This window comes from Cariama cristata, unplaced genomic scaffold, assembly GCF_000690535.1.
Source record: "Cariama cristata isolate BGI_N322 unplaced genomic scaffold, ASM69053v1 scaffold38679, whole genome shotgun sequence".
Classification (NCBI taxonomy): Eukaryota; Metazoa; Chordata; class Aves; order Cariamiformes; family Cariamidae; genus Cariama; species Cariama cristata.
The window spans coordinates 347-12,889 of NW_009638143.1; the positions used below are offsets into that span (position 1 = coordinate 347).

Genomic DNA, 12,543 nt, shown 5'->3' on the forward strand with positions numbered 1-12,543 from the left:
TTTACAAGGAAGACCGTCCAACAGGCCGAAGTGCTTATTTTTAAACCAACACCGAGGGAGTTCGCCAGCGGTCAGGCACAGGCTGAGCCTGGCACGCGCAGCGGGGACCGACAGCGACATGGCTGCCAAGCACCCCACCCTGCGGCGCCTGCTTTGGCTGCTGAGCCCCCATCCTCCCAGCACCAGCAGGCAGGCTTTAGCTCTCATCTCTCTGCTAAATGCCCGGTCGTGTACTTTTCCCTTCAAGAGTTGAGACTTTCTCTGTGACTTTGGTAGGAGCTTCACATTTTGCGTGTTCTATGTGGATGGACCTTATGATTTCTTCTGCAGGCACATCTGGCAACAGCCTTATCCTCTAATACCCCTGGAGATTGTCTGTCTGCCCTTCTCACACCAGCCCACAGGAGATTCCCTCTTCTTCCCCTGTCTATGCTGTACTTAGACATTTCCCCCACCCCCTTTCCTAGCTGCCTTTAAAGACAAGCAAAACAGGCAGTTGCCCACAGCCTTCTCCTGTGGGTTCCTATGTAAACTTTGCAGCTCTGTTTTCCCTGGACTCATAGCCCTGTCATCACCCCCGCCCCCCAGCCTTCCACATCCCCCTTGATTTTAGCTGTACCTTCCATCTCTTTTCTTACTCCAGAGGCTCTAATGGCCTGAACCAACCCTCCCCCTGTTGGTTTATCTCTTCTCTTTCTCTGCTGCAGCCTGCTCATGGAATGATGGACAAGCTAAAGGCTGAGAAAATACAGTAAAATGCCTTTCTTATCCTGTAATGACCAAGGGGGAGGACACAGCCTGATAAAAATGGCAAGCCAGAAGAATTGAGAGCCAGACCCTTCACCTGCCTGTCCCTCAGTGGACAGAAAACACTTGATAGACCTGCCGTGGTTGCAACTGCTGCAAGCCTGGAAAGAAAGGAATTAAGTACTGAGCCAATTAGAGCTACAAGTTTCTGGCCAAAGAAATGTCCTTCTGCTACCTGTGAAGAGACTAATTCAGACACTTATAGGAGAAAAACCTGAAGCAGGCTGAGTGTCAGGAGCTGGTGGAAAAGACATCTGTAACCCTGTGTTTTATGGCCAGAGGGCTTTGCTTAGTATCTGGCAACTGCGTAGTCCCACTGCAGTGATGGAGGCTCACACGACGTATAGATCCAGCTGCTCACTTGGGCCTACCTCTATTTTCAACCAGCTACTTTACTACTCTGTTTTTATTGGCGTGATTTTTGACAGCAACCACTAGTGCTGGATCAGCCATTTCCTGCCAGTGAGTGACCAGGAGGCAAACATTTCATTCACTAACGTGCCCCAAAGGCAATCTAAGCTGCCCTGCAACAAAACACTGCTGGACCTGTGACACAGTGTGCTGCGGACAAAGCTCCATCCACCTCCCATTTAAACAAACTGAACCTGAAGAGGCCACAGGGAGAGACAGATAGGGGAGATAACAGGCATAAGGCTTAAAGTATTCCTATGGCTGCTTGAACTGTCACAGAAACTTCCATGGATTTTGTACTGTCCTTCCTTGCTCCTGAGTCCAGGTGGAGACTGAAGGGGGGCTCTTTCTGCCCTTTTAGGTCTGTCCTGCTCAGCCTCCCACCACCCTTGCAGCTGCCTCCAGCCCTGCTTGTCCAAAGACCTCCTTCATCTCAGGTTTTCAAGTCCTCTAGCTGGCCCTTTCTTCCCATGCCCACCACCAGTACTTCGAGCAAAGAGCCTCAAGTTGTACCGCGTAGTTAGCTGGTGCTCCCTGAGGCACTTGCCATCTTTGAGAAGAATGGGCTGGTCAATGTAGCATTTACGCTTCTCCTTGTTTCCCATTTTAAATTCATGCCAAAAGCAAGTAAAATGACCTTCGGTAGTTCCTTTTACTTTCCCATACTGTAACCACCACAGAGATGGTACAAAGTTGTAACAGGAGGAGAGGTAGCACAAGCAAATCATATCTGTTGGGTGGTCTGTATATGAAAACACAGGCCTGAGCTGGATGCAGCTACCATGTGGTTTGGGCAAGGCGGAGGCATGGAGGACCTGTGTCATGTCTCTGCCAGGTGGCTCAGGCTTGACTCCGCACGGCATTAGCCCCATGGATCAAATTGCCCTTTGCAGCATGCTGTGAAGACATTTCAGACTCCCTGATAACTGTACTCCAGGCTGAGTGATGTGAAACATCCCCCTCCACTGCATATTCCAGATTAAAACTTCATATCAGATACAGGTATCCTCAGTTCTTTTTAACAGAAAAAAAAAAGGAGGGGGGGGGAAATAAACCCCACAATTAAAACAGGTTTAAAAACTTAAATATGTACTATGTTCTGAAAGAGACAGGCAAAAAAGCATTTATATGCGATGTATTTTACAACAAATGTGAGCAGGGAGCCGAGGTACTGAGGGCAAGGGAATGAACTGGCAGCAAAATCCTTGAAATGTTACTGCAAATGCTAAGAGCTGGGTCTCAGTGAAGCCCCACAGCCAAATTTACCCAAAGCTTTGGGGATATCTGAATCGACTGATCTTTATTAACTGCTGTGCTCCAGCCTAAATCCCTCCTTTTTTGCACACCTAGAGTTAGAGAGGTGAGGATGCAGTCTGGGTTTCTCAATTTGCACCTTTCTCCAAACTAAGGCCCACTTTAAGGAAGAGTTGATCCCCCCAGTAAAGCCTGATGGCCTTCCTTTTGTCAGACTCGCTAGAGTCCTAGAAATGGTTAAAGCCCATCTGCTGCCAGAGGACTCTTGGGAAGCCCCAGTCACCACACACAGCAATGCCCTGTTCAAGGAGGGATCCAAGGAAGGCTGCACCACTGGAGTCAGGGTTCTCCATGCAGCTCAGATTCACATTTAAGCATATGTGATCAGGACAGAAAAGTTTCTGCTATCTGACCAACCCCAAGTTGGATACCTTCAGCAGCAGTGGAGTCACTAGGCGAGTCACAAATGCTAACATAGCCCTGTAGAGTCAAGTTTCACCTTTCTGAAGGCTTCATCTGAAGATCACCTCAGACCTCTACAATTTTAAACTCCCAGTGAGTTCTGCGCTGTAATCCTGAACAGCATCACTCACTGGTGGCTCCAGACACTGGAACACAGCACATCACAATTCCTGATGCAAAGTAGGTAAGTGGCCAAGTGCACAACAGGCTTTTCCTAGGAAGGCAAGAACAAACTGGACACAGCAGGTAAACTGGTCCCAGCAAGTGTTTGGCAAACAGATCTAGCCCTGCTGCTAAAGCAAGTAATGACAAAGAAGGACTACAGGTAACCAAAAGGCCATCGGTGGTTGAAACCCTCAAGCGACCATGTGCAGGAAGCGCTGAAACCTTTTCACTGTGGCAGAAAAGGAAGGGACATGGGTCAACCTGTGTTGAGGAACTCAGCTCCTCCCACGCTGGCTCTGTAATGATTAGCTTCACCTTGGCAGCAAAGAGCTCACTTAAGGGAGAATCAGCTCCTGGCAAATGAAAGATCTTTGTCCATCCACATATAGCAAAGCTGAAAGATCAGGGAGCTCAGAGGGACACGGCTTTGGGTCATTGGTTAGCAACCATTCCACCTGTTTGCAGCAGTTTTCCTGAATAGCATTACAAATAAGGCATTTCCCAAGTCAACATTTGTAATCTGACCATGACCAAAGCCTACCTTGGGGGTTTTAGACTGAGCTCTGTATGCAACACCCGTAGAGGAGGAGGGAAGGTAGCTCTACTCTGGCTCCTCCTCCAGTATAAAGCTCGTTCCAGGACTGAATCTGCTTCAAGGCCCAGGAAAGGCCAGCCTGCAAAGAGTGGCTGCTGGTGCTTCAGGGGAAGGTGTGGGGCATGTGGGCAGAGAGGCAGAGGAGAAGCAGCTGTGGCTGAATAGGGCTAGGGGTGTGAGGCACTCAACCCCCTCGGTTAGCGAGGTGCATGATTGGGTTCTCGCTTTTTCCTTTCTGTGGTTTGTGTTGCTGGCTTCTGCAATGTAGCTACCTTTGGTTTGCTGTGTTTTATTTGTTTTTTGTTATGGGATTTGTAGTGTGGTGTGGTGTTTTTTTTCCCTGGGATAACTAGAGATGAACTTGCAGCCTGTGAAATGTGTGCAATTTAACACGGGATGCACAGGCTGTGCAGCTTGATCCACTGCTGTAGTAAGTATATTTGCCTCCTGCTAAGGTGGTTTAACCAAGGTCAGTGGAAATACACACTATGGCCAGGCAGCTTGAGACAATTAGCAGAAAACATAGAGAGAGCCAGTTTGCCCAAGCTGGTCAGATCAGGAAACGACAGTCCTCGCAATCTGTGGCTCAGAGGAGGGAGACGTCTTTCAGCAGAACTTTTGTGAACGCTCCCTTGACTGATGCAAACCAGCATAATTGTACTGAAGTCGGGGAGAGACACTGGTTGTTCCTGGCTGCGTGCTTGGGGTATGTGTGCCGAAGGATTTTGCTTAATTTATTACTAACCTAATGAAGATTTCTGTTTTAATCTCCCTGCAACTAGTTCTTCTGATATTTTTGGTGATGTTAAGAGAGGGAATCTGCTTGTCCAGACACTATTTATTGTGTAGCTGCTGCAATACCTTTTTGCCAAAGAGCTGGAAACTACAAAGGTCCAAGTGAACACTGTGGGTATCCACAGTGTGAGAGTAGTTCTCCACCGAGGTGAAAATCTGCCTGAGAGGCTGAATAAGGGCACGTTTGCACTCTGAGTTAGGCAACAAAGGCTGGTAGTGGAACTCCCTGAAATCAAAACGTGTTTCCTATAAATGCAGAGGCCTGTGTTAACATGGCCTAGTGCAGGGGAACATTTTAAATTAAGCAGGATCTGGGAAGCCAGGGTGTTTTTTCTCAGCTGAAAAGTGTTTTGGCTTCCTTGTGACAAGGGGACAGGAAAAGATTTCATTGTAAAAAAAAAAACTGTTGGCAACTGAGGCACCTCTTTTTGGCTTTATGATCACTGTGCAACCAGGCTTAAATGTTCTGGGAGCAAGTTCCATCAGCTCGTTTCCAGCCATAGTAGGTCCTGAAATAGCAGACGTTAGACCTATGACTGGTTCTTTGACCTAGCAGTGCTATTTTGGCAGCAGGCCCAGGGTTAAACATAACAAGAGTCATTTTCAGTCCTTGCGCTCCTGAAGGTCAGTGGCCCAAATGGTTGGATGTTTGTCTTTGCTGTTTCCGGACAAGGTCTGCATTTTGTAATGATAAGGCGAAATTCAGAGATCCTCATGTTGGCAATCTCCCACTAACTCTAATTAGAAAGCATGTTTTTCCTAAATGAGGATATCAGGATTTGGTCATTGGCAATTTTTAATTGTTTTGACTGTTTTGAGCGGGGTGTTCTTTTGTTGTTGCTATAAAGGCTCACTGCTTCCTCTTACCTCCAGCCCGTGACTTTCACAGGATAGTGCAGCTCAGTCTTAGCATTAAGCCCATTAAGCCTAGCTTACCAGAATCACCCATTGCCAGGTGAGACTTTGAGGTTCATGCATCTGCTCAGGTCACATGGAAGAAGCAGCCTCCCCCTTAGCAATAAGTCTGGCTTGCCAAATGCCTTCTGAGATGAGTCTCCTCCCCTCTAAAGCTCCCTCAAAAAGCTATCATCAGAGATGTCAGCCACAAATTGGTCCCATTTTTTCTGCCAGACCTCTTTGGCCTTGGCTTTCTCATCCGGTAGCATGGCACTGTATCTGTGAAGAGCAGAAAAGTCAGTATCAGGCAGGAGACAGGGGGGCAGCTATTTCAAGATCAGTGACCAAAATGAAAAGGCAGGAAGCAGCAACAGATTAACCCTTGCAGTACATGCCTACACCCCACAGAGTAACACAGTGTAAAAACCCTTGAGCTCCTGCCGGCTGGGTCCACGCTGGGACCAGAAGCGTCACGGCCATATCAACAGCTACTGAGTCCTGCACCGTGAGGACAAACAGCTCGGTCTGCGTAAGCTGGAGACTTGCTGGGCGGCACCCAGTGACTAGTACAGAAGAGACAGCACTGCTGTTGCTTTCAGATGTGCCGTGGGCTTAGTTCAAATTGGTAGGAAATAAGAGTATTTGTTGTCTCCCTGGCCGTGCAGGAACTTGGGATTCACGTGAGGATTGGCACAGGATTTGGCAAACAGACAAAGGTCTAGGAATGTGCAGAAAGACCCTGGGCACCATATCCAAACTACTTTGGGACATTCAGAGTTGTCCAGATAAATAGAAAAAGTGGTTAAACACACCCAAACTACATGCTGGTAGATTGTTCTCCTGTGTTCCCCCAGTGGGCCATAGCAAACATTGCAGCAAGCAAAATTTGGGCAGAAATAGACAAGTGATACAAAGACATAAGATTTCTCCTGTACGCAGAACGAGGTGCTGGAGGCAAATTTGCAAAAGATGGAAAAGGAGGAATAAACTGAGACACTGAGTTCGAGAAAGGCACTCAAGGCCATGGGCAGAGGAGCCTCTGGGGTCCCTGTGTCCTGCCCTTGGAGGAGACACACAGAGGAGACTTTGGATTAACGGAAGCCCAGTTCATGCCGCAGAGGAGACTTTGGGGCCAAAACCCAGATACAGTGGGTTTCCAGGGAGCAAGCTGATAGTTCCCTTAGCGTTACTACAGCTAGATGAGAGAGGTGAGGAACTTACTTTATGGAGTTGAGTGCAAGTTGTTTTAAGGTCCTCAGGTCAGCATTCATCCCTCCGATGGCCATGAACACCTCGTAGAAGTCATAGGAGACTCCTTTTGCCCCAAAGATAGGGGGATCATCAGGGCTGATCACAATGGGGTGCCCTTCAGCCATGAGGTCAGCTGCAGGGTGGCTCCGCAAGTCAGCTACCAACAGCAGGACCTTGTCGGCAAAGGGTGGGAGACAATACCATATCAGGTTATTGCTGTAGCTGTGTTTGCATTATGGCACCTGGTGCACTGCATACCTGCTATAGCTGCCTGTGTCAGCAGGTAGTCATCGCAGAGGAAGAGCCTTCAGAGGGCTGTTCAGAGTGTGTTAGGCGTTCTGCTCTCAACTGCTGCAGGAGGAGCCTTCTTATCTCTACTGACTATACAAGGAGATTGGTTTCTTAAACTAACCACCTAAATCAAGGCCAGTGGGGTGAATAACTTCTGCTTATTTAAAAGAATTTGCCATGATGCTTAGCCTAGGGCATCTGGAGCTGGTATCAGGGTTCTCTCCCTCAAGGCTCACACCGATACGTCTCTACCCCAGAGCATCCTTTCTGCTGCACCCAGAGGAAAACGGGCACCATGCTAATGTGTTGCAAAAGCGTTCCCCCTGGTTATGAATTCCACAAAACCAAAAGACTTCCAGTTACAATCGCAGCTTCGCAGCCTCTGGCCTTCCTGGCTTTGAAGTATTTTCCATTATGTCTCTTTAGGCACGTCCCTGGCTCTGGGCCTCATCTCCACTAGGGAGGACTGCCTTCCCAGGTTCCTCTGGATAGGAATTTAAATGGTTTTGAGCTGACTGGCTTACAAACCTTATATATACACAGCATGTGTCTACATAGCAGACTGCAGTGTAATGTGTTGCAGAGGAAACTGAGCCAGCCTGGGTGCAACAAAATGTCTAGCTGCCCGCCCTAGCTCGCTGCTGCTCCCCGCTGCTATGGAAAATCCCATTCCAGTGTCCCAGCCCCAAGATCTAAGCTTTTACCAACATACCTGGTTGGAGATGGGACAGACTTCTATAGGAATATCCCTCTTCAGAGACAAGCTTTTGGCTACTGGGTGTTTCATGAGGGCAAGTCCGTGGCCAATCCTGCTGGTATTCAGTAGCAATGCATCCAGCACATTATTGTCTACAGAGGTACCCTGCCAGTCTGAGCAGAGACAGGTAAGAATCACTGCAGTGCTGTGAGGAAAATATATCTTCTCAAACTGCTGGGTGATTTTGTTAATAAATGTCCCAGTTGCAAGGTGAGAGGGTTGCTCAGGCTTTAAATTCCCACTTTGCATTCTCAGTGAAATAGGGATCCAAATCTGCCCAGGACATTGCCCAGCATAGAGATACCCACTCGTCTCACCTGGTTTTAGATGTCCACAGTATTGCTCTTACAGCTAAGCTAATCATGCTGGTCTCCATTCATGGTCAATGGAGAAAAGTAATAATTTCTGAGGAATAGCTTGTGCATTAGGATGAGATGTACTGCACCTTAGAAGTGCTTGTTACTGTCCATGGTTGTAAAGGGCGCCTAGGACAACTAGTTGAGACATAGACATCTTCTCTGTAGATGTCAACATGCAATAAGCATAACATACAAGTTAGACACAACTGTCATGCATGTTTAGGATAAATCCCACCCATATGGACTGAATAATATATTGCAAATTATAATACATTGGCCCAGGAATGAAGGGTAGCTATCAGTTACTGTACTCATTTAAGACTTGAGGCTGGCTCAGACATTCCTTCACCTTAATATGTAAAATAATGGTTGAGGAATTCTGCTGCCACTGTGGATGGGAGGTGAGCACTGCTCTGAGGAGGAAATGGCTACCAGCAATAACTCTTGCAGCGTGACTCCATGTCATACACAGGGCAAAGGCACTGAGCAATGTGATGCCTACAGTCAGGAGCAGGGGACAGTTAGGGGAGGTGCCATGTAGGAATGCTATAGGAACAAGAGGTTACGGGGAGAAGCATAGGGAAAACTGATTATACACACGTGTATACACACACATCACCTTGATACAGCCAGGTTTGCTTCTTCTGTGCTTTGCAAGACTTCATCTCTTGCCTTTGCAAGCAATAGCAGGCTTTGAGTACTCGTGCTTACCAGTCTCCCCAGCGTGGAAAAAGTATGGCAAGTTGACCCCCAGGGAATATGGGATGGTCAGGGCATCCTTCAGGTCCCATAAAGAATGACCTTCATCCTCATCACCAACCTGGGGGAAAGAGGAAAGGTATTTTTGAACATGCTCTGGAAGACAGTGGGAGTTACAGCTGTGTATCACTGAGGTGCCAACTGTACTGAAATTACAATGCTGTGGGGTAGGGAGCTGATTCTTTCAGGGGATTTTGTCAGTTACCCTCAACAAAATCCTTAACTGGAGGATTTGCAATTCATTTACACCGATTTTAGTACAGCAGCAGAGGATCTGGCTCTGGTATAAAACATATGCCATATTATACATGTACTTTTATCGCACCTCTAGGGGTTAATGCAAAGCCACAGAAGAAATACAGTTACCAAGTCAAAGCCTGCCAGGGTGTCTGGGAAGCGGGCTCTGAGTGCCATGGCAGTGACGATGGCTTCTTTAATCTGGGAAACATTCAGCATCCTAAAGAGCAAGAGAGAGAAAGCAGTGCAGAGGCTCAGTCCCATGGGCCTGCCTTCTTTGGGTTTGAGTTGAGAAACAAGGCCCCCAGGGGTATATCCAAAATGGAAGTTGCTCCTGAATCTGACAACCAGCTTCAGGTCTCCAGAGTAACAGCAGTAGAAAATTGATACTATGAAAGGAAACCCCTGAATGACCAGGAAATGCCTGGCTAGACCCTGCTGTCACTTGACTTGAGGCATGCTTGTCTGACTCGCTGACTTTCCCATCTACCAAGCAGGGAACACAACAGCAAGGAGATAAAATGTGTAAATATTTTTTTTTAACTCTCAACTGTTTTGTTGGGATGCGGGACAGTAGCTGTGTTTCTAGAGAGTTTTAAACTTAGATTTCTTCCAGCCCTATCGGACTTAAACATCACAGTGCCTTTTGCAGACAGACTCTGTCCATACCCAAGCTGGCCACAGGCAAGCCAGCTCTGAACTGGAAAGGGCATCGTGCCGAGCCAGAGTAAGTGCTGCTGAGAGGTCTGTTATATTTGCTCAGGATCACCTCACATGACTTCATGGCATCTGGCTGACTTGGAGAACAGCCTTGTGCCCTCCTGCGAACAGCAGCACAAATATACCATACAAAGGCTGCCGGGAGAACAGCGTTTGCAGGGTTCCACAAGGACCTTTGCGATACCAAGTGTCCATACTCAGGCACTGCCGTCACTGCTTCAGTTTCTGCAGAGAGGAGGAGTACGTCCAGGCTCAGGAAGAGAGCATGCACGGCTTGGACACACACGCACGCAAGCAGCCCTCCCCTTGCTCATTCCCACACCCAGGGCTCACAGAGGCTTGTCTCTCCAGTGCACACCATGAGCTAACCCTGGTCGCTTCACACGTACGCAGACTTATATAGATGATTTCTCATCCTCAGCCTTTTACATGTGCCAGGAAATGCTTTGGGAGTCAACACCCCAGGTCTGACATCACACACGGTCATTGCTAACCAATTGTGGCACTTCAGCCCAGTCCTCAGCATCATTTCTCCTGGTCTGGACCCCTCCCTCCCCACCACTGCCTCTGCTGTAGCACAGCCAGCCATGCACGGCTGCTCTTAGCTCCTCTCAGCCTCTACCTGTGTACTGTAAATATAATCTTGGCTCCAAGAAAGTCAGGGTGCTCCTTCACAAACTGCCTGGTCACTTCCCGATAGGTTGCCACAGACCATGATTTATTGTGCCGGGTGCCATCCAGTTCATACACCTGCAGGACAAAAAGCACATGGCAAGCAGAAGTTGGAAGAGGTGTTTTACTGGAAGGTGAGAGAAATGAACTGAAGAATACCTTGGGAGAAGCAATGTGCTGTGGTCCTGGCAACAGGGCAGAAAATAGCAGTTAAATCTGTACAGAACGTTTTCTTCTTGAAGCCTTTACCAGCTGGCAAGAACCAAGGAGCGGTTTTCCTCCTTCCTATGTGCTAAAAGAAACAAGTTTCTCCATGTTCAGACATGGCAAGCAAGAGTACCCAGAGGAGACCATGACCTCTTACTCATGTCTGTATCAAATGCTGGAGCATTTTGTCCAGCATCCAGCGGCTCACACACGCTCTGTGCCTTGCGGTGGCAGTCTGTCAGCCAAGGCAGCCCCAAGGCACTCAAGGGCTGAGCTCCATAAGCTACCAGCTGGGCTGGGCTTCTGCTCCCGTCTGCCAGAGGTTTGCTCCGTGACCTTGAGTCAGTCGTTTAGTCTTGCCATGCTTTCCCAGTTCTCTGCCTGCAAACTGGGAAAAATAATCCTTTTGGCATGCTCTGTCTAATCAACTTACTTTGGGAGTTCCTCACTACCAGGGCTATACGCAGGGCTTTTGCCCTGATTTCAGCAAGGGTGTAGACCCTGCATGCTTCAATTAATACTAACCCGCAACAGTCCTACCTGGACTTGCTCACAAGCAGTGGCTGAAATCACTCCATCTGTTCTCTTCTTATCCTTCTTGCCTTTCTCTTCTCTTTCACCCTTCTCCTCCAACCTTCAACTGGTCCACTCCACCTTCTTACTTCCCCTCCAGTGCTACCCCTTGCAGTGGTGCCCCTCACTAAGCCCCTGCACCCCGTCACACTGTGGCATCCCCCTTGCAGGCACAGGTAGCCGCAGGGTGGCCACAGATGCACAGAGGGAATTTTCCCCTGCTGCAGCCCATGGGAATGTGAGACTTTACACAGCTGAATTTGCAAACACAGCTGGGTTTGGGGGGCTTCTCCACAATGTTTGCTGTTTCGCACTAAATCCCAACTTTCATTTACTTTACTTCAGGGCCCACTTCTGGCAGGCTTTGCTGCAAGGCAAGTTTTTGCAGAGTGTCAGCACTGTTGTCCAAGCTTTGTAGAGGATCTCCAGCCACACAAGCATCTCACTATTCCTCTCACATCCTGCTCACCTCGACTTTCATGGTGAAGTGTTTTCCTTCCCTCTCATTCCCACTCCAGCCTACCTGGCACTTCCCTGCCTGTGCTGCCTGTCGGGGCCGGCATCCCAGCACACTCCCAGCTCCTCACAGCCCTCGCTGCGCTACCCGGGCTGCAGGCAGCCTGCCGGTACCTCGCAGCACACCGAGCTGCCGGGTGCGAGCAAGCCTGGGGGCTCTGGAGGCTCCCACGCCTGGAGCCAGCATTAGGGGCTGGATGGGAAGCAAATTTTTCCTGCCAAGCCTTTCTTCAAAAGACATTACAACCATGTCTAAGGACTGCTGGAAAATGCAGGGTATTTTCCAGTCAGTCCCACACACTTGTATCATTGCAGATACTCTTGGCCCGGAAACCTGTGTGACCTGGGGTGATGCCAGCACTAGCACTGTCTCACAGCACAGGAATTTTGACATTGCTGTTATTTTCTCTTTCCAGGTACCCCAAAGACAGATGGTGACTGAGTTCAGAGCAACTGGCTCATGACCAACCCCCAGCAAAGTAAGATACATATAAGCTTTGTGGTCTTCTCCTCCTCCTTCTTTTTTTCTTTTCAATACACCCTTCTAATCTCAGGCACAATAGAGTGCCAGCCTGCAGCCCTGACACTGAGCCCTATTTTGCTGTGGGGCCAGCTGAGCCACAACAGGGCAGGGTTATCAGGCCCGCTCCCCAGCTGTTGCGGGGGGAGGCATGCACAAAGCCAGATCAGCCTGCAAATTTGTCACAGCACCTGCCTGTCTGCTGACGAGGTGGCTGCAGAGGCCTGCCCAGCAGCAGCAGTGGTTGCTGGGGCACAGAAGTTCATCTGCAGCTGGCTGGCGCCCCCCAGCCCTT

General features: G+C 48.8%; 1 protein-coding gene across 1 annotated transcript in view; it reads right to left on the reverse strand.

Moving 5' to 3' along the window:
* Window positions 1-5,267: 5,267 nt before the first annotated feature.
* CECR1 (cat eye syndrome chromosome region, candidate 1) overlaps window positions 5,268-12,543 on the reverse strand; it is a gene marked incomplete at its 5' end in the record, with an annotated part of 8,622 nt that continues 1,346 nt past the window's right edge. The window contains 6 exons of the mRNA XM_009708602.1: window positions 5,268-5,665; window positions 6,608-6,810; window positions 7,641-7,798; window positions 8,756-8,864; window positions 9,170-9,260; window positions 10,383-10,510. Coding sequence (XP_009706904.1) covers window positions 5,554-5,665; window positions 6,608-6,810; window positions 7,641-7,798; window positions 8,756-8,864; window positions 9,170-9,260; window positions 10,383-10,510 — 801 coding nt within the window. The remainder of the gene's footprint in view (window positions 5,666-6,607; window positions 6,811-7,640; window positions 7,799-8,755; window positions 8,865-9,169; window positions 9,261-10,382; window positions 10,511-12,543) is intronic.